The following is a 22,871-nucleotide window of genomic DNA, read 5'->3' as shown; positions in this document are numbered from 1 at the left end:
TTCTGAGTTAAAATAACTTATCATATTACAGTGTGAAATATCTACTCCACCATGGAAACCTTATAATATTCATAGGTATGTTTTCATTAGTGTATGATCACCTGCATATGAGAACTGTGTTTTTGTTATGTTAGAAAATGCTCTAAATGGGGCCATTTGCATTTTTTGCAGCCACCATAGTTTTTCCTACTTGTTGGAAGGCTGAGCTGTGTCCAAGTTGTTGCAATTTACAAGATGCCACTAAATCCTTCACATTGGTCCTTTAATATTATTATGTATTATTAGGTATAGGTATAAATAGGTACATCAGCCATGGAAGAAGAGTTGATAGTTAATTTTATTATGGGTTCATCAATAGTTATGGACATATAATCATCTCTTTACAATACAACATAAGATCAAAAGAGCATGACAGACCACTTCAACAGAATCTCAAAGTAAAAAAAAAGTCTATAAATAAGAGCTTAAATAAACCAAATACATGTTTTCAACTGAGATATAGATTCATAAGTACTAATATTGTGTCTGCATGCATCATGAAACACCCTCAACCATTTTCTGTACAAACACAAGAGATCTGCCGCAGGTATGAGTAGAGAGTTAATATACAGAATGACTCTATGAGGCTACTAGACCGTACTGAGGAAAGGCCTGACATAGAAAACAAGGGACTCAGGAAGCACTTTATAGAGACCTAAAATACCCACAGTGCATCTTCCATTATGGCAATATATACATATGAAACGCATACAAACGTAATCACACAGACTCAAGTGTCACACACACACACACACACACACACGCGCGCACACACACACACAGTTTGAGTAACAGACAACCATGTCTGGGAGACCCTGATTTTATAGACAAAATGTTCCCTCTCTTCCTGAGGAAAAAAAAAGCGCACAAAGCCAGCTCTTGCTTGGAATTACATGGTTTCTGAGCAGCATTACATCCAAGGGTGTCTCAATGGAAGTCCAGGACTGCCAATTTAAAAAAATGTAATCATTGTGTAAAATTTCAATTTCAATTTGTGTGCATAATGTGTGATGAAATTTAAAAACTTTGTTTTCATGTTCATTTTAAGCATGTGCTATGATAATAAAACTGAATACAAAATAGATTTTTTCAAATTTAAAAATAACTATGTCCTTTTGGCTAATGACCATAGCAAAGACAATTCGGATACTGAGAAAAACACTACTGAAGAAATAAAGATTTGGTTTTATTATATATTAAAAAATCAATTTTTTAGGAACATTATGTTAATTGCGATGTGTAATTACATGGAATTTGTTACAAATATTTTCAGTGCACATTGATCAACAAGAAATTGAAAAACATATTGAATCTTACTTTTTTAACACGATTATTGTCAGCTGATTGGTGCATTGTTCTGTTCATTATCAGTCTCTTATTTTCCTTTATTCATGCTTTTTATATTGTTTTTATTTACAAGTATTTAATGTAATTCTTGGTTTGGGAGTACAGTGTAAACCTGTGGCTGTCATATATTGCATTTAACTAGAAATTATATTAAATTATGTTTGTGTCAAGAATAAAACAAAGCTCTAGTTTGCATTTCATTTTCAGGTTTTGGTGGCACAGTTTTGTCCTATTTAAAAAAGAAAAGTCCATTCACATTTTATTTAATTTTTATGTTAGCCTTTTTGATTTTCCTTTTTAATTTCATATATATATATACATATATATGTATATATATAATTTTATAATAATAACTTTATTTGTTTTAATTGCAATTTAAATATTGTCACATGCAAACAAATGGATCAAACAAAATGAAATTTCAGTTTGATGAAGATTTTCAATATTGGCATCCCTGTTCTTCCATTGTTTTCTACCTTTTTGCTGTTATGTCTCACATTCGTCACTTTTGACACCACAGCTTCAATGACTCTCCAGCAACTGTGTTGCATCTACACCTGGGAAGCCATGGGTTGATTTCTAATGTGAGTCATCATGTCTGAAGAATATTCAAGGTTTTCATTTGAGAAGCTTTCAGAGCCTGTAAAAATTCCCTATGTGCATATCTTCCATCTTTCCTCTGGTTCACATTCCTGTTGTTCCTGCTCTACTGTTCCTCCCAAACACACAGACAGTAAGCTTGCTACTGGAACACTGAAGAATGATTCATTAAATGGTTCAAAGAAAAAAAAAACCTAAACTTTCAGCATCTGTATGGCCCTTTCCTCTTGATAAGAAGGGTATTTCACATTATATATGGCTCACTGTCATTGTCACTGTCATCATCATTTAAACACAGAGGTAATCAGCTCCTGTACAAAAATACATCCCCTCCCCACGCATACATACGCACAACTAATCTTTACAAAAGAAGAAAATAAATACAGAATACTTTCATCAACAACACAGCATCATCATCATCATCATCATCATCATCATCATCATCATCATCATCACAGAATAGTCTGTGACTCCTACTTTTGAGTTCCAGATGGTTGGTCTGGAGAAATGAATGGCAGTTATATAAGAGATCACAATAAATGTTGGCATAAGTAGTAGTAGTGGTATAAATGGCCTTATCACAGATAAACAACATGAAGTGGCTCTAAGAAAACTGTCTTGTTTTCTTTGTCACTGTTGAAACCAGGTCTGGCCCAGCTGTGGAGCTGTAATATAGAATATGAAATCCAGATGGATTTGGAATGTCTTCTTATGGCACTTTATTACTTTTTGTCAGAAAGACCCAAAAAGCTTCTCATCTGTACTGAGTGTATTCACCTCTGTGACCAAATTCATCTTCGTATTGAAAGTGATAAGTCCAAACGTCATAATAAGTTTGGTGTGCTTTTTATGTTTTTGTTTGTTCTGTGGGGTTTTTGCATTGAAGGGGTACTCCAGAAATTTAGGTTAGCATAAAGGCAAGGAACTCACAGGAGATATATTAAGAAAGGATGGTCAAAATTGAATCAGCAGAAGCCAGGTATCCTGACTTTTAAGTGCTTAATGAGGATCAAGCTCCAAAAAAACTCAATCCTAAATTTCCAATAATGCAACTTAAGGGCAATTCTTTGTTAGACTGCCTGGTAAACATGAATATCTCTCAAACTCTACATCCCTAGTTTGTATCACAGGCTTTCTGTTATAAACAGTTTGAAATCGCACACTAACATACTCCCTACTACATACTCAATCAGTATGCCAGCAGACTGTTCAAAATGAAGTATATAGGCTTGTTTGAGATGAGCCAGGCCGGTGTAGAACTGATCACTGGCGATTGCCGCAATATGCATGCCAGTTAGATTTGTGTCCGACTCAATGCCAACTTTCTTTCCCTTGTAGTTTATTTTATCTTGAGCAGTGCTTCACTAATCAGAATAGATATGATACAGAAGATAGGAATGTTGCTCAATTTGTCTGCTGCAACTGTGGAGCTTCTCAACACCAAAAACAAAAACAATTCACCATCAATAAACAGTAAAATGCCAATATTCCAGTGATTTCTTATTAGCGTGTGATTTCGAATACAGCTAACCCCAGTGACATCATTGGGACATCATCACGGTTATTTTCTAAGCTTTGACAAAAGCTCCTGGAAACACATTATACCACAGGCTGAGTAGGACACAAAACGATGTGAAAAATGAGTAAAGTCACTGGAGTGCCCCTTTAAAGTGACAGTAGCAGACATGACAATAAGGCTGGATAAAAAAATGAAGAAAAAAAGATGCAGAATCCAGAGTATAATTTACAGTTTAGTTTGATTTATAACAACAAAATGATTGCTCTGATATTAAGCTGTGTTAACCTAGCTAAGCCGGACATGGCAATGTGAAAATAATATGTCAGGCTTAGAAAATAAAAGCATATTAGGTCAATTATAAGTAAAAAATACATTAACACAGATATAAAGTTAGATTTCCTAATCAAAAAACTTAATATGATATTTTCTAACTCTGGTGGGCTCAATACACTTCTTCAAAAGTCAATAAGAATATATGACAGTGTGTTTTTGTCATCCAGCCATATTGCCATTTCTGGGGACTACTGCACAAGACAATTAAATAGTGCATGGGCAGATTTGGTAGAGATAACTGGTCTTCCTACTTAGCTTAGTTCACTGCTGAAAACATCATCATCAACTGCTACTTAATTCCAATTATAAACTTCTCTCATCTCTGGAGAAGGTCAGCCTACCCTCTCTGGATAGAACTGCTGATTGTGCCTTTATTTATAACATTTTAGCAAAGCAGCAGCTCCTGTTTTTTCAAATAACATGCACAGAAAAAAAAGGACTAAGGGTAAGTAGGAAAAAAGGACAATTTCCCTTGACTACAGTTCATTTTAGAGTATAGAGTCAAATAGTACACAGAACCCAGTAACCATCAGTACACTGAGAAGTTGACTTATATCACCTTTTGTAACTGAGAGCCTGATCACACTACAGTATGTTCCACTCAGTTTAAGTCAACTGAAGGGAATTATCATGAGCAGTGAGCTTGTTCACTGTTTCACATATTCTTTGGTAAATGATTTTGATATGTGAAACAGCTCTGTAACCCCGTAGAAAAGACACATTCCTGACCTGAGGAGGATGCTGCAGTGTCCAAAACGAAGGCCATCTTTTTAGCTTGCTATGGGTGCTTTTCACTATGCTAAAGCATTTCCTTGAGTCTTAGCTCCTCCCAGGAGCTGAAGCTGTCAAATGAGAAATCCTTGGTTCCATAGTCTTAAGCAATGTTACAGCTGTATCACCTGTCTTAACCAATGGGATGAATACAGAGCCCCTTATTTAAAGCTGCAGTAGGTTATTTTTATAAAAATAACTTTTTGTCATATTTGCTGAAACTTCCACTATGTCCTGGCAGTAGTACATGAGACAGATACCAAGAAAGACAATCAAGGGTCCCAAAGCATCTGTATTGGACGCCCTGGGAATGAGACTCAACAATCAACTATCTTCCAACCCAAAGCATCTTTAGATCTTTCTCAGCTTGGATTGGTTGTTTTTGTTCAGGTCCAGTGGATTTTTGCAAATGCCACTAGGAGCACTAGAGCGAGCAAGAAGAACCTGATTTTTTCACAGATTATCTGTTTCATGTACTGTCAGGATATTGTGAAAGGTTCAGCAAATATGAAAAAAAAAAAAAAAAAACCAACAACATGCAACTGTGCTCCATTATATTATCCATAGATCCATTGTGTGAGTTCCACACCCACCCGATGTTTGTTGTTGTACTTTTATATGTAAGTTATACTCAAAAGTTATTCTTTGAATTTACCTAATTAAATCATGGAACATATTTCCATGTGATTAAATGGCTTTCTTTCAGCATTAAATGTAGTTGGTTTGGATCAACTTAATTTACTAGTGTAACGTTACTGTAAAATTAGTTAGACCAACCCTATTAAATGTACTTATTAAAAGTCAGACGCAAACCTAGTAAATAAGTTGAATCAGCCTTACTAAATTAGGTTGACTAACTCAAGTAAATTAATTTGGACAAACATAATTGCTTAATGCTGTAAGAAAACATCAAAATTATGTGGAAATACTTTCCATTTAATTAAGTTCATTCAAAGAGAGAAGCCTCGTCTCTCTACGATGTGCATTTAAGGAATTGGAAGATTCCCGACAATGGCAGAGGGGGAACGAGGGGGAAAGAGGACAGTAGGAAGGAAAAGTTGGCATAATAAAAAGCACCCTATATGGTTCATGGTAGGCATTTAGGTTGCAGAGACACCTAGCTTGTTGTATTAACTGAATCTCCACCACTGCCTGTAACCACAATGGCATGTGAAGGAATGTTTGATGTGACCAGACCCTCAACCAAACTGAAACCATTACAGCAATGTAGAAAAAGTGATATAATACATAGCGGATAATAATGTCAGGCTATTTCAAAATTGGTCAAAAATACAGTGTAGATTAAAAATGGTCTCATCTCTGTACAGAATTGGTTGACAAAAAGCTATTACTGAAGGCTATATTCAACTTATATTGTCTAACTTGGACAATCTGTGGTAATTTTGTTCAGGGACCTTTGAATTGAATTTGAATGTTTAGCAACCAACCATTGGTTTACTACTAATGGACTAGATTTGTTATCAACTGGTGTCCAAAATTGTCTGATGGCTGTCTACACAAAGACAAATGCAGCTTTGATATTTGTCTGTATTTAAACAGCCATAAGATCATGTTTGTGTTACTACCAGTTTAAATGAGATTTCTACAACCTTAAATCTTGGCAAGGCTTGTCTTAACGCCCATTCTCACTTCCAAGTCTTCAAATATGGCAGCCTGGTCAGTGGCCCTACAATAGGATGCTGTAGGTAATGTCTGGTGTAATGTTTTAATGTGCCGTTAAAGTCAGGTGACGTAATACAAAAGTAGGGATGTCACAAGAACTAATATTTCAGTACCAAGTTGATGACAAAGTTCTGAAATGTAACGGTACTCGTCTTTATCTACAGTACTGTAGACTTAAGAGTGAGAACCTGTTTATTTACCTAATGAAGAAAAAAACTGCACTTTTAGTTGCACAACTAGAGTATCTTCTTCAGCTATGCCATCAGATTAATACTACACTGCATATTCAACTCAGTCTCATCCTGTTTTATTAATTCTAAGGTCTTGTGTTACATAGTAAATCTCTGAGCACCTCTATAAAATCTCCACCAAGTATTGCTTAAGTGTAAATGTACCCTGTAAATGACAGTTCACCTTGAAATCCAAGGAGAGAGGACTTAAAACCAAAGAGGGAGAGAATGTGTGACCTCTGCACAGGTGGCAATCATACAAACACCCAAATCAGTTCATTTCCCACTATTATTAGGCATTGTTTCCCTTAATGTCTCTGACAGTATCAGCACTTTATAATTCACTTGATGGCTTTCAATGTTACACAAGCAGGATTATAATAAAATTCTGTGTATTTACAACTCAAAGCAGCTACAAGGAGCTTTCGTTCTGTGTTGATTCTGGCGGCCCCTGTTGACAAAATCAGTAGTGTTTCTACTGCCTTGTTTCATTGATTTCAATTTGAATCCCACCCTGTGGCAGGCATTAAGAATGACTATATATAAAAGCCAATCTTCTCTCTGATGGTCCTCTTTGTTTATGTAGATCATATAGAAGCATCATTATTAAGTTTCACAACCAGTTAAATCTCCTTGTAGTAACTTTTTTTTTTGTAGTTTTGGTCATCAAAAGCTGAATTGCTAAAATACAGGCAGGACAACCAAATGAGCCATTGGACAGTTTTGAAACAAATCCCCATTTTGATTTTTAAGAGTTTTAGAAAACTTGGTTAAAACCTGTCTGATGGCTCCTGTTTGTGCCCCGTGGAGTCCCATAACACAGCTGAGAAACTGTTGAGTAAAAAACAAAACCATCACAACCAAAAAGAATGATGTCCAAAACTATATATATTAAAAAAAAAAACATTAAATTTAGTAAAATAACAGATTTCTTTCTTTTAAATTATTGTCTCCATTTTTAAGAGGTGTCATCATAGAGGAAAAAAATACCAGTCGATCATTACATGGAGCTCCTATGTTCGATAAAGAACTGATGTAATATGGAGACAGAGAGGAAGATGAAAGGTAAACAGTGATCATGGCGTTCTCTCCCCAGAGGGAAGAGAGGGACACTGTTTTTATATTACAACAGCCTGCAGTGTTCATACAGCCACAAGACCTGAAAGGATTATGTGTAAGTGTTGATGTGTGCAGTGTGTGTGGGTGTAAACCAGTGTTTTCATATGACAAAAGTTAATTAATTTTGTGTGTGTGTGTGTGTGTGTGTGTGTGTGTGTGTGTGTGTAAGATTATCCATCACCGTTGTACATATACATTTTTGTGCAATATTACAAGACCCACAGACAGAAACCTTTCAACATCTTGCAAAAGTAAAACCAAGTCCTGTATGATCTGACAAACCTGAGAGACTGAAAAACACTGGCACCACCGCATCTCGTCTCCTACCAAAAGTCACTTGGTTTCTTTTAAGCCTAAAGAGTTCCCATGAAATTCAACCAGCCGGGGCTTTATGACGTTCTGTTTGTGACACGGTTTATGTCAAGTCCGTGATCTGCACCAACTAAGAGCGTTTCAGATGCGGAGTGTCTTCAGAGAGTACCTGGCATTGTATACTTGAATATTTTGTCCTTAAAAAGGATAGAAAAATGTGTGTTTCTCTACTATGTTGATATAGTGGCCAAATTCGAGCCGGAGCCTGCATGTGGTATTTCATTTAGAAAATTAACCAGATTCTCTATATCATAAAAATTGACCAGTTGCATATTCTCCACATAGCATTGGAGAGAGATGCTTCAGATGGAATCATGAATATTGTCTAGAACGGGCACGATCAGCTTCATTGCAGTCGGAAGGTGTCACGGCCCGGTGGAATTCGGGGGTTAAGTATGCTTCAGATGATGATGTCCAGCCTTTAAAGTCGAAGTGCTTCTAGCTGTACATATACTTGCTTTTATCTACACGTTCTTCTGCGCATGATGGGAAACTCACATAACCTGCGTTTGGACCATTGGTTGTGCACATACAATTGACACATGGGTTAAAAAGCAAGTGTGTCTCTAGCCGCCTGTCATCATATCCTCCTCTTTGCTGCATCCCACTGCCTCCCTCATCTTGGTTTAAGATGCTGTTAGATGATGATGATTAACAGTCACCTTGTTTTAAACCCTCTGGCCCCTTTAACTCTAGACTCACAAGACAGTTTCTAAAAGCTTTGCTCAAAAGAGACTGAGGACTTTTTTTTTTTAGCCTTTGTTCCTAAAACTGTGTGTAAACAATTCAGAACCAATCGAAAGTCTACTACTTTAACCCTAACCAATGACCACAATCTTTCTGTAACATTAACGAAGTCAGTGACAAAACAATCTCACCACAAAGTCCATTCACTTCACAAGGCAGTGTTCCAATATTTTAGATATACAGCATGTACCTAAATCATGGGTCTACACTATAAACATTAGTGTACGTTATTACCAACCTCATTACACCACGTAACACCTCAAAAAATATCAGGCCCTCCAATACAGTAGCGTCGGCCTACCCTATTCAGCTACAGAGAGTTCATGCAAGAGGCAAGTTGCTTTCTAATAAGAAGATTATTTATTCTTGACTGTTGATGAATCCTGAATGGAACCGTTCAAGAACCAGAGCTTATTTGGTAGAAAAGGGAAACTCTCTCTGTGCTACGTTCCTAAACATGACTATTTAGCAGATTTTTCTGCATACCACTACAGGCTGCTTGCGTACCACCAATGGTACATGTACCATGGTTTAAGAACCAGTGTAGGTTTTGACAGCTCTCACAGGTCATGGTCAACTGATGCTAACCAATGAAGGGTACAGTATGTAGGATCTTGTGGGTCTTGGAGATTCAAATGCATATAGCATGGTCGGAGTGTGTCTGCGGGGGGTCAACTTGTGTATTTTAGTTTGAAATGTGCTTGTGGTTCGTGCTTTTTCTTATCTATAGATTTTAAGAAATACTCACAGTCTGTGTGTTTATATTACTGCAAAAATTGTATCTCTAATTTCTATCTGTTCAGCTCGCATGGGCAATGCATATCCAAATAATGTATTCATATTCAGTTACACCCACATACTGTACCTTGGTGTGGACAACCATACATTTTTGTGTTTGTGTTGTGTAGGGTGTGTGTACTGCATGTCAACCCTGTGTATGTCCTCATAGCCTCGTCTGCGCCTCAGGTATGTAGATCTCAATGCTGTCAGCACTCTCCGTGGCTGAGTTTTGCCGTACGGATGCGGCCCTCTTGGCGGCCATCAGGCGCTTCCTGGCCTCCTGTCGCTGTTTCTCTGAGCTCTCCAGTGAGCGGTCTCTGGCGAGAGGGGGGTGGTGGTGGGGGCCCTTTGGTGGCTTTTTTGGCACTGGAGGTGGGAGCCGCCTCTCCTGGTGGGAGAGGACGGTGGGGGGAACGGGGGGAGAACATTTCAGGAAAAAGACAGACATGTTTTTGTGTGTGTCTGTTTGTGTATGTGATGCCCATTAAATGCTGTAGGCTTTTGGTTTAATGTATGTCTGTGTACATGACCATGTGTACTGTAAGTAAAGAAGAGGTAAGATGAATTGGACATTCTGTATGATTCTGTTTTGATCAACATTTTTAAACATACTGCATCACACATTTTTGCTACATGCTCTTATTTTGTAATTTTAACTTGTGCACTACATTTGTTTCCTTTATATCTAATATATACAATTTTCTTTGCTTTACAACAATCTATCTGCATTGGGACAGCTAAAATAGTACCTATTGTACATTACTAGCAAAAACGTGTTAGTGTGTGACTCAATCTTGTTCCGTTTTTAGGCTTTCAGATGCATGCAAGGCAGGTATTTTAATATTATAACGTAGATTTTCAATTGTGTGCAAGTCTATCTCTGCACTTGACACCAGTTTAACTTATTAATGGAAGAAAATCTAAAAAAGTATCAATGTTTTTTTTTGTGATATTGTATACATTTTCAAAAACACTACTGATTTTAGTGTTGCCCCCAACTGCTGGATAGCAATATTGTAAACATAAACTGAGGGTTTTGATGTTGGATGTGACAGGGATGGTGATGAAAAAAAATAAAATCACATTATATTGCTTGCTTACAGTATCTTACAGTTACAGTATATTACAGTATACTGAATCGTAACCCCTGTATCATGTATGCACGTATTGTATTGCCAGATTCTTCCTATGCACAGCCCTAATTTCACTACTAAGCTGAAGACACAATGTTCTATCTTTTTCATTATTATTGGTCCTGACTCTACCTGTGAACAACATTCCAAACCCAGACCAAAAGTACTGTCCTGTAATGATACCCTTAATAGAACTTTGGCGTCGCTTTCAATTAGCTAAGCTTTGACAAGCATGTTACATCTGCTTTTCTGTCACATGTGTAGATATGTTTATCAGTTTAAACTGGTAGATTACAGCCAGTTCCCAGTCAGATTACTATCACTGTGAGAGCCTGGAGACTGAATTAGCTGCTTGAATCTTAGCTTCTTCACCCTTGCTCCCTGTGAAATTCTGTATTTACTTATTTATTTTACTCATTTATTTGTGAAATTCCATCATGTACTGAACTGACTTTAGAGGGTCTATGTCAAGAGACCAACCTGAAGACTGCTGCGTTTCCAGTACAGCACACATCAGCTGTACCAGCTGTATACCCTCACAGCAGGCGGTAACCCCCCTGATCTTTATTATATGGAAAGACAAAGGTATCCAAAACACATAGAAATGAAGTATAGGGTGAAGAGTAAGACTTGGCTCTTCCATATCTTGTAATGATTGGAATATTGCTTTTGTTTCTTGTTAGCGTTGTCTTTTTATTGCTGTTGTAACATATTTGGTTTTGTTTCCCTCCTAATTCCAAGTTCTTTGTTTTATTGTTTATGCATGTCTCTTTAATTTGATCTCTGTTTAAACTGCTGTGTAAACAATGTGCTTCATAATGTAAAATGTATTTGTAGAGAAGGAACATTCGCCACACTCTCTCCTGTCCATCTATACTGACACTGGCAGGTACAGCACACACGACAAAAAGCCACACATGGTGAAGCATCAGCAGGCATCAGAGGAAATGAACGAAGGGCAGAAGAAAGCATGGAGAGATGGATGGAAAGACATGACATGATGGATCTACGGAGGCCCAGAGGTGTCAAGGCCCCGAGGTGTTGTTGGCATTGCAGTTATGCTGATTGATGAGTGGCTGTTTGCAAGCGCCTTCACTGTCAACACAAAAAACAAAAGCACAAGAAAGAAAAAGACAACAATGAGAGCAAATGAGGAAGCCAGCAGAGTCAGTATTCACAATGATGCAGTGCCACAACAGATACTGCAGAAAGAGAGCAAGAGACCAGGCACAAGGCATCTGAAAAAGATCTGCAGATACGCTTAAAGATATACACAAGGAAGAGTATCTGCATCACCATAGAGACCAAGTCAGACACCAATGCACTAACTCTGCACCACAAGAGGGAAGCTGAGTGATGCAGCAAGACTAAAAATAAGGCTTTCTTTGGTTCTGTCATGGTCATGTGCAGCTTGTGAATTCCCCTAGATAAAAGCTATTTTAATTGTTTTGCAACATGGATTCAACAGCAAACCCCCATTTAAAGGCAGCATGAGGAAATTGTACAAAGATTGTATCATTCAGAATGACTGCTGTCAATACTTTAACACTGGGAATTATAGCTGAATGTGGAATGAGCATGGAAGGCAGGATCCAGGAACCGCTGGTGTGACTACACTCTAATTAAGCTCATTAAGTGTGAGTCTTGAATGGGGTTGGGTTTTTCTGATACAGGTGCCTTAAAAGGATACTTTTAAAAAAGTAAAAAAAAAGTGCCTGAACTGATACTTAAAAAGAAGCACAACATTTTTGCTAATACATATTTGAACTGTTACTAAGTAACAGTACTAAGTACAACACACTTAATGGTCCAGTGTGTAACATTTATGAGAATCTATTGAAATAAATGGAATATAATATTAATATATGTTTTTATATCAATGTATAATCACAGATAGGGGGGTTAGAGTTTTTCAGGCATTTTGTGGCCACCGTAGTTTCTCCTTCATGCTTAGAAGGGGAGAGTGAAGCGAGGGAGTTTCAATCTGCAACTACAGATGCCACTAGATGGCACTAATTCCTAGATGCTGGACCTTTAAATATGATATAAATAGATGCAAAACACTATTTACATAACAAATTCCTGTAATAAATATAACCTAACCCAACTACAATTATTCAAAACTAAATAACAATACATTTTGTATTCTTAGTACTCTACAAACTCCAGCTTCAGACTTCTGCTGTGATTTAGACGTATATTTGCTAACCTGAAAAAAGGTTGATGTCATCATTATCATCAATGGCCTGCCCATCATTTATATCTATGCTCCCCATCTTCGGGGCCGAGGACGCCCAATCGGCGTTGTGATTTTGTTCGGTAGATACCAGTTGTATAGGCACCGTATTGGCACCGTGTTTCAGTACCCAACCCTAGTCTGGAAATCAAAAAACCTGTAGCTTTCAAAGCGCTCTGTGAGAGGACATGTTTTATATAAAGACTTCAAATATAGGCCCCTCTCCATTATACGATAACAGCAGTCTTACACATCATGCCACGGTGTGACTAAAATGGTGCTCAATTTGTGTCAGACTATGATCTCTAATTAGAATGTCTGGCTGATTATAAATACAATATTGAAAATACAATAGCTATGCTATTGGACTCTATGGCGATAGGAATTTTTTTGTACAGATACCAGTGTATTTGAACAGGACAGTATAGTATGTCTTTGGGTGATTACAATGTGGCATTAGACAGTGTATTCTGTCATATTGTCATATAAAAACATATATGATTATGATTATATTAACGACCCGATTAGATTGGAACAGTCACAATACAAGAAATGGTGAGTTGTTTTTGTGTATACACTGATAGATGAACCTGCACTTTGACCTATTTTTATGTCTGTCTTCTAACATTGTCATAATTGTATTTTTTTATTAGTTTTTTTGTGGTGTCTATGTGTACTTCTTCTTGCACACTTGCTTGCCTCAAATTGTCCCTTGAGGGACAAATAAAGTATTCTGAATTGAACTGAATTTAATTTCAAGCTGTATTCTGAATGGTTAATAGACATGGGATGTAGCAACGGTCACAGCACATTTAATCCTAAATTTGTGATCTGTGTTTCATATCATGAGTCACATTCACAATAGCCACGGAGTGAAAGAAGCAGCACAAAATTAAACTGTTCCATTTAGTCTCATTTTGCTCTCTCAGGTCAACCAGTCAGCCTGGAGGCACACAGGAAGCTTGTGTTTGTACCTTTCTCTCGGGGGGATCCAGGGGCCTCCAACTGTTGGCTCTGAGCTGGTGAAGCTCATCAAACTTGAGGCTTATGTTCTCGATCGACAGCTGAAGCATGTCCCAGAAACCAGCCAGGTCTGAGGCCACGGGACGAGGGTGGGCGTTGGGGTTCTGTGATGGCAGAAAAGGAGGAGAAGGTGGAGAAGATGACAGCCAGGGAAGAGAAAAATTAGTAAAAGTAGTTTTATACATTACATCTTCAACTTTGTTCGTAGAACAGCTTAAAATACAGAATACAAAATATGAAAAACAATATATATATAAATCATTCATATGTCAGTGAGATAGGTTTCATTAAAGCTGCAGTAGGTGACTTTCATAAAAATAACCTTTTGTCATATTTGCTGAAACTTTCACTACATCCTGACAGTAGTACATATATAGACAGATAATCTTTGAAAAAATCAGGTCCCTCTGGCTCCTCCTAGTGCTGCTAATGGTATTTGCAAGAATAGACTGGGCCCAAACAAAAACAACCCATCAGAGCTGGGAAGATGAAAAGGGTTGGTGTCTTGAAGATAGCTGAGTCTCATTCCCAGCACCGATATTTGATGAGCTGAGAATGAGACTCAGCAATCAACTAACTCATCATTGCCATGAAAATCATTTTAGTCTTTCATATCTAGATGCAAAAACAGTATGTCAGAAACATATTTATTAGACCATTGAGAAATCAAAGAAGGCAGAGGAGAAATGAACAAAATAGAAAAAGTGACAGAAGAGAATAATTGAAGGAACAAGCAGGACTAAAATGAATGGGTAAAAGAGTATTCAAGAAACAAAATATGTCTGTAAATCAAATCTTAGTTTGTTGCATAGAAGTGAAAGGTGTGACATTATTGTAAATGAGTGATTTCATGCTCTCAGTGTGAGTGTGTAAGTGTTCCAGACTCACCAGATTCTCCTCACACAGCTCCCTGAACTGCTGAAACTTCTGGGATATCAGAAGTTGAGCACTTCCCACAGCACTCCTCATCTTCCCGAGGACTACGAGCACAGACACAGAGTTCAGAGTGAGACTAACCTACAGCTCAGCTATTCTTACAGTCTGTTCCTATGACAATGTACATACTGTTCTAAACACATTTTATTTCCCTGCTTAGCAAGGACACAGCGTCTTCCGGTACTGATGTACACTACATGAACTATTCTTGTTCTTGGTGCAGTTATTTGTACTTAGCTCATGACAACACCATTACTAGGCAACTGACAAAAAAAATAGATGTTAGCAATTTTCACCTCAGGGCCCAGGAACCTTTTGAGATACTTCTCCGTTCATATACAGATAGATAATGGGAAGTTAAATATTCAGATGGCTTGGACTACATGTGTGGACTTACTGGGTGTCACTGCCTGGTCATACACAAACCTTCAGACTGTATCCTTTCATACCAAAGCTCTTTTTTGGCAGAGTAAATCAGAAAATATCAAATACAGGTACATACATTGCATTTTTTTTTTTTTTTTACCTTTCCTCTCATTTTTGCTGTATACTTGTGAAATACTGTATAGTTTTACATCTGAGTGTGAGTGACATTTCTTCATATTATTTTTTCATACTATAGTTTTAACAGAATAGAAGTAGACTCCAATTGACCCTTCCTAAGTCCCGCCCCTTTTTGGAACCTCAGTCAACTTTCTCCTTCCTGTAGATTTGCTATATGACTGGTAGCTGGGGAGGTGCCAGTTTCACCTCCTGTGCACTGCCGGGTCGCCCTTGAGCAAGGCACCTAACCCTTAACTGCTCCTGGGGCGCTGCTAACGTGGCAACTCACATAAAAAAAGAGTGAAAAAATGTTTTCTCCAATTGGGGATTAATAAGGTACATCTTCATATGCTAGTCTCGTTTATGTCAAGACACAACAAAATGTTAGGATGGTTAAAAGATATAAGCAAAGTACATAAGTCACATATTAAGATAGCTAATGTTCTGCTAGCTATCCTAACTATTATAACTATTATTGGCTAGCTAACAACTGATTTAGATTAACTAGCTAGTTAGCAAGGTATATGACTATATATTGCTTATTTTCAAATCTTTTAACCATCTTCAAAATGTGGTTGTCCTCTCAACATAGAGAGCCTAGCTTAAAGCTAGCTAAGAACAGGGAAGGAGAAAGTTGGCCTAGGTTTGCTCAATTGTTATTGGAGCACAGAGCAAAAAGGGGTGGGACATAGGAAGGGTCAACTGGATGTGATTAAACAGCTTTTCTTCAGAAGGCATACTAATTGGACAAACGATTTCAGATTTTAGGGCAAATTAAATGATGATTCCTACATACAATAGTGACACGTATGCTGGGAGCACAGACATGGCGAACATAAAAACAAATACATACTCTCTTCAGGCAGGGCATTCTCCCGCTGGTCAAGCTCCATCTGTCGACACCAGCCCTCCAAGCGGTCGGTCTCCGCCTGCAGCAGCTTCAGGAACCAGCGTCCGTCTCTCTGACACACCGACCGCTGCACCACCTGCAATTCAGATATTTAGGCTTTCACAACATGTAGAGACATACCCGCAGAGTAAATTTGTATATACACCACAATGAAAAACACCCCTCCCCTGGTAGAAACATGGCAGTTTAACATGGTAGACTCATCTCCCTCTGTAGATAAAAACAGCTCATTCTAAGGTAATTAAAACATAATATTCCAATATTCAAGTGATTATACACTAATGAAACACAACTATGAATACTATATTCCATTTTTGACAATAGATCCTTCTAAATATTACACACTGGAGGGGGAAAAAAACAATTTAAAGTTTGCTTTTTTGAAATTTATTTGACAAGAAATTTTTTTTAAATGCAGGCTATAAAGTCTTAAATTTTAGGATATGTTTTTCCACTGTTCAAGGCCTCCATTGGTTCCTTTATGAAGGTATGGAAATCATGAGTCATGAAACTTGCCCGAATTCTATAATGAGTGATTCAATTCAATTCAATTCAATTTTATTTGTATAGTGCCAATTCATAACAGAAGTTATCTCAGGACACTTTTCAAATGGAGCAGGTCTAGACCGAACTCCATTTATAGGAACAGTACTACCATGAGCAAGCACTTGGCGACGGGGGCAAGGAAAAACTGCCTGTTAAAAGGCAGAAACCTAGGACAGATGAGGAGAAGTGCAAGTTATGATAATTCTGTTCTCTACAAGCAACACTTTGCACATTACACATTAATTTATTTTATTTCTAATATAAAAATATTCATCAGTGCAGTGCTGATAACAGCTTAGTATTATATAAGCATGAAAAAAGTAGTAATTGAATGGAATTAATTAGTGAGTGAGAACAGTATTTCAGACATGATGACTGTATTTTGTCCCTGGACCTGTTCTCACTAAATATGCGCCCACACACCTCTAGAATAGCAGAGCTGTTGAAGTTGACATCAAGTGGGTCATCTGTTACACTGTCTATCCAGGGGTCTGGAGGGGGGAGAATGGATGGGTCAAAGCCCACATCTTCATAGTCATCAGAGGCACAGGCGTGATAGTGGTTCCCTGAGCCCTGGATGCTGACGGTGGAGGTGGCGGCATCGCGAGAGTATTGTCGAGAGATGGCACCAGATGACAGGACTTCCATGTCAGTGTCCGGGGAGTCTAGGGGGGTGTCCAGCAGGTCCGGCATGTCCAGATCTGCCTGGATGGAATAATGAATAAATCTTAATAACTGGCTGAATAAGCAAATCGTTGTTTGAATGGTGCAGGTCTGTTAAGCATACAGCATGGTATGGGCACTAGAGGTGTATGGTAGGTGTAAGGTATGACTTTATACTTGACAATTACGTGACCTCTCAAGGATTGACAGCCAAGAATAGTGGTGTTACTTTTGACCCTGCCCTCTCCTTCAATCTGCATGCTAGAGAACCCACCAAGAATGCTTTTCTCCACCTACCGAATATTGCTTTTATTTATTTTCTGTCCATATCGAAAGACAACAATCCACACTTTTGGTTCTTTCAAATTAGACAAACTAGGCCTAACTGTACTTACTGGGGAAAAAAATATGTGTGTCACATTCGGGCGTTCATTTCGGATTGAGTCCAACTTTTGGCCCCCTACTGACCACAGTATCATTTACACAGTCTGAAAGCTTTATAAGGAAAATGTGTCCATCACTGGGGTTAAATGGGGAGTAAAATGCTGTTTCAAGGGATTTCACAAGAATGATCACAATGAGGGAAACATGTAATGTCTGCTCAGAAAGAAAAGGTCAAGTATTGTATGTATCTACTACCAGGGACTTCCCTCATTCTTCAAACACTAAATGATATGAAAGGACCCATTCAGTGACTCAAAATAAGACACAAAAAATGCAGCATTCATGAAACTACATATTGCACAATTATCTAAACTGTAATTTATCAATACAAAATGTTACCAAATGTGTGATTGGTTACTGGTTCTGGATTTAGATCAAAAGTAAATGCAGCAGTTTACAAGGAAAAGGCATTCTAAAATGCTGGATCTCCCAATGTTAATAAATATTTAAAGACAGATATGGAGCCACACCAAAAACAAACCGCCTGTTCCTTGGCTACTGACCTAATTTCCACTGAATTTCATTAGACATCTCTTTTAAGATATTTTGTAAATTACAGTAGACCAACAGGAAAGGAACACAGGCACTTTGGAGGAGGTAATGATTTGAGCTGAGAAACGTAATAATAAAGCAGCAGTAGTGGAAGCTTACCTGTACAGCTGCTGTCACACTGTTGGAGCGCTGGAACCGACGATACCTGACCACAGGAGGTAGACAAACAGTAAATACTAAACATCAAGATTTTTCCATTCCTACTTCCAGGCAACAAATTTTAAGATTCAAGACGTAAGGCTTTATTTATTACATACTCATATTTCAGTGGTTATGATAATAATACGATAATCCTGCCTCCTTACAGTCTCTGAGTGGAGTCCTTGAAAGGATGCCACCTGGAGATGGTTATAATGGAGAAACTTGGAGGTGGGTATCAGGGAAAATGATCTGATTTGAACCAGAGTGATGCTCCCTCTGGGTTGGGAGTGAGTTGTAGCCCCAAGTGTCACAGGGTCTTGTTCATGAGTGAGGGTAAAATGAAACATGAGATCGACAGGCAGATTGGTGCAGCGTCAGCAGTAATGCTCGAGTTGTATTGGACCATTAAGGTGAAAAGAGAGATAAGCCTGAGGGCGAAGCTCTCGATTTACTGCTGCTCCTTTGCATCAAAAGCAGCCAGATGTGGTGGTTAAAAATGATTGACAATTTCAATCAATTAATTAAGTTTAGATAGATCAAACACTCCTTTCTTCAGAATTGTACAAGCAATGCTTAAAACTTCCGACAGAGTTTGAACTTCTCTCTTCTCAACAGCTTGAATGCCAGTTACTCAGGAGTATGAGTATATACTAGGAACTCAGTGGAACTCAGGGCTAGAAACATTTTGATTAATCAACATTGTTTTAGAGCAGAACCCAGCCTGGGGATTCTTACAGCAACTGGGGAAATCACCTGGGACCAGAAATGTGTCAATGACGAATTAAGAGCCTCTTATTCAAAGTTATATCTCTGACAATAGTCCAAATGGCAATGTTATGAAAAACATATTTGATAGTCTGGAAATCCCTTCCCTTATCGATATCTGCGAGCTGACCTTGAGACACTAATGGATTCTCCTCAGATTTCTTTCTAAAATAAAAGAATTTTCTAACCAATTGGCCTTATTTTTTTAGTATTTGTCTTTGCTGAATTCTTTGAACCTGGCTCTTTCCTCTCTTCATTTAACCACACATGCATCTCTCTCTAAATTAAAAATCCCTTGGACTGCACCTCTTAAAGGCCAATTTCCTTATTAAATACGAATGTTACAATCCTTGCAAAGGTTATGCCACATAAATTAGACTGTCCTGCCAAAAATCATCACCCCTCATCAAACTGAGTTCATAAAAAACATGACTGTAGAAAAGGTTGAACAAACAGAGGCCTAAAGAAAACTACATTCTACAAGTCAGAGAAACTGGTCCTCAGCCACAGTTATTAGTGTATAGCAGAGGATAACCTTGGCAGATGAATGTGTGGGTGTTTGTTTGTAACCAGAGAGAGAAATAATTACACGACAGCCGGAAGTGACTCAGCTAGGCTTCCAAATCTGCTTAAATCAAAGTCTGAAGAAAAATACACCACATACAACTCCAATAACTGAATATGTCATCCAATCTGATTACCATACAAAAATGTGACTAACCTTACTTACTTAGTACTAAACTTAAATATAAGCCAGTGATCTAATCATTTTAAGAACATATGTACCTTCGCAACCACAATTTTGTACGTTGTTTTACTTTTTTGGTTATGAAACAAATCTATTCAGGATTCTTGGAACCTTGGTGCCATAGTGAACCAGCCTATAATTCCACCAGTTTTGAGCAGAAACATTGTAATCAGGGACGATTTACTCTTTATGCGGGAGAACCACATAAAGAATGTGTGAATGTTCAGCAAAATAGTTATCATAGTAGAGTATATGTTTGGAGTGGAACTTTCTTAATCTCGTCTTCATTCTCAACTGACACTAGCAGTTTATCATGGTTCTTGTAGTCCCCATATCCCCGTTGATTCAGCAGCCCTGACACAGAGTTCCATTTTTGAGGATTAACACATCTACACCATAGCTTACCATGGAGCCCAAGCATGGAGTGAAGTGAATTCATGCATCCATCTATGCCACATATGTACCTATTTCTATTAATCATTCAGATGCTAAATGCATGGATTGGTCAGGAAAACATCTCAAACAGGTCACTAATGTAGTGCATACATATTGACATCATACACATTCACCATGTTAATTTACGGGCAATTCAGAGTCTTTGCACTGGGGGAAACAAACACAAATATAAGGAAAACATGCAGCGGAACATGAGGGCTGACATTCAAACTGAAGATCTACCTGCTGTTACGATGGTGCTACCCATTAGTTATTTCACAGAAATAGAAAAAGGACAAAATAGGTTGGATAAAGATGGAAAAGTGGATTTTGGCTAATATTTGTTGTTTGTTTGCACCTGTTATTTTGGATAACTGTTTGGCACCAAGGAACTGATTTAACTAACCAAAAAGCTTAGTGATTTTGTTCCTTACCACTCACACTGGAAACCCAACCCTTTAATTGGCCAGAATTAACAGGGGGAATGATTACACTGTGCAAAAACTGGTACCTGACTCCTGTTTTAGGACAGACTATAATCACAGATAAAGGGGTTTTCCTTGCATGCTCTGAAGCCAAATATCCAGCCTTGCTTCTATGTACTGTGGATGTTAAATTATCAAAGTATCTACAGAGTAAAAGGTCAACAAGGGGGTCACGTGACGCAAATGTCGGAGTAACAACTCGCCACCTTGGCTCCCGCAGCTCGATACAGTTTTTTCGATGTAACTTTAGACATAGACATATAAAAAACACGGGGCGAAAGCGGGACACCTTGAACGGATCTAAGAATGCCAAACACCCAGAGGAAGATCACCCAAATGGCTAAATCCGCCAAATTCGTAGATGTTCAGTCGCCCCAAACGGGGTCATCCCTATGTTCCCCGGGTCCTATGTTCCCCGCATAGAACCCGGGGAACATAGACTCCTGCCCCAAACTAGCCAAGCTAGCATGGCGGACCACGCACCGCCGCCACTTATGGGTTAAGTGGAGACTGATAGCCTGGTAATAAGAATCACTACCGAGTTGCTCAAAGGCGTTGAAGCCTCCTTCGACAAGAACATTGACCCTGTCCTCATGAGGCTAGAGGCTTGCTCGTCTAAACTCGCTGCATTTGATACTCGGTTTACCGAGGCTGAGCAACGCATCTCCGACTCTGAAGATGCCATGGCGAACCACACTGCTAAGCTAGCCGAAGTCGGGAAGAAGCTGGAGACAGCACTAGATAAAATTGATGTGCTAGAAAACAGGGGACGACGGTGTAACATTCGCATCATCGGACTACCCAAAGGCAGCGAGGGCAGCAACCCTGTCTCCTTTTTTAAAACTTGGCTGCCGGAGCTGCTGCAAGTTAGCTTCAAAGGCGGAGCCATTAAACTGGACCGCTGCCACCGGGCTCTCACACGCCGTCTGCCACCCGGACGGCGGCCCTGCGCTGTCATCATTAAGGTCCACAACTTCCAAGATAAAGTCCAGATCATGCAGGCAGCCAGGAAGGCGCAGGCTCTATCGTTGGCGGAGCTTCAATCATGATGTTGAGGATTTCTCTGCAGCTGTTGTAAAGAAGTGGCAGGATTTCTACTCGGTTAAACAACAGCTTAAGGAGAGAGGTATCGTCTTGGCCATACTGTATCCAGCCGTACTTAGGATCAGATACGACGGGTAGGAGAAATTCTTCAAACAACCTAAGGCTGTTGAGGCTTTTCTGGGGGGAATCGTGCGGCCCCCGGGGACCCCCACCCGGGTCCCGGAGGACTAAGGATATCTTCTCATGTTTTGTCTAAAGTGACAATGTGAGACCTGGACTGTAATTTCCGTATCTGGTGAGCATAGGTTTTCTGTTGCTGGATCGCTGCCCATGTGTTGTTGGACGGGGTATAATTTGCTACACACTTTGGAGGAGATGTTGGGGCTCTAAGCTCTGCTCAGTGTCGTAAAGTGTGTCTAGGTTTCCCGCTGACCCAAAGGATATATTGTTATTTTCTTTTTCAAACTTTCTGAGTTTAAAATCTATTACTGTAGTTTGCGTAAATCTATGTCATTTTTATGAACAAGGCCGTACCTGGAAAAAAAAAAAAATAGAAGCTATTAGCTGGCCTAGCACCTTCCCCTTGGCTTGAGAGAGTAGCTTACACCCATTATGGGTATATTAGGCCAATGTCTGACCCCTATGTGTACCTGTTATTTCTGTTTGATGTCTGTTGTATATAGTTATTGTTTTGAAGTGAGCAAAGCATTGTTTTTTATGTGTATAT

General features: G+C 38.7%; 1 protein-coding gene across 8 annotated transcripts in view; it reads right to left on the bottom strand.

The window, feature by feature from the left end:
• Nucleotides 1–319: 319 nt before the first annotated feature.
• LOC127369612 (disks large-associated protein 1-like) overlaps nt 320–22,871 on the bottom strand; it is a 152,260-nt gene continuing 129,708 nt past the window's right edge. For 7 of the 8 annotated variants that reach the window (XM_051411178.1, XM_051411171.1, XM_051411195.1 and 4 more), the window contains 6 exons: nt 18,626–18,671; nt 17,291–17,572; nt 16,265–16,397; nt 14,821–14,912; nt 13,884–14,036; nt 320–9,928 (listed from right to left, as the gene is read on the bottom strand). In XM_051411178.1, coding sequence (XP_051267138.1) covers nt 9,704–9,928; nt 13,884–14,036; nt 14,821–14,912; nt 16,265–16,397; nt 17,291–17,572; nt 18,626–18,671 — 931 coding nt within the window. In that variant the 3' untranslated portion in view covers nt 320–9,703. Of the gene's footprint in view, nt 9,929–11,334; nt 11,769–13,883; nt 14,037–14,820; nt 14,913–16,264; nt 16,398–17,290; nt 17,573–18,625; nt 18,672–22,871 lie in introns of those variants that run through there. The other variant, XM_051411201.1, reaches the window with a different exon arrangement.

This window comes from Dicentrarchus labrax, unplaced genomic scaffold, assembly GCF_905237075.1.
Source record: "Dicentrarchus labrax unplaced genomic scaffold, dlabrax2021, whole genome shotgun sequence".
Classification (NCBI taxonomy): domain Eukaryota; kingdom Metazoa; phylum Chordata; class Actinopteri; family Moronidae; genus Dicentrarchus; species Dicentrarchus labrax.
The sequence above is the reverse complement of the archived record's forward strand: the minus strand, read 5'-3'. Positions and strand labels throughout refer to the sequence as shown.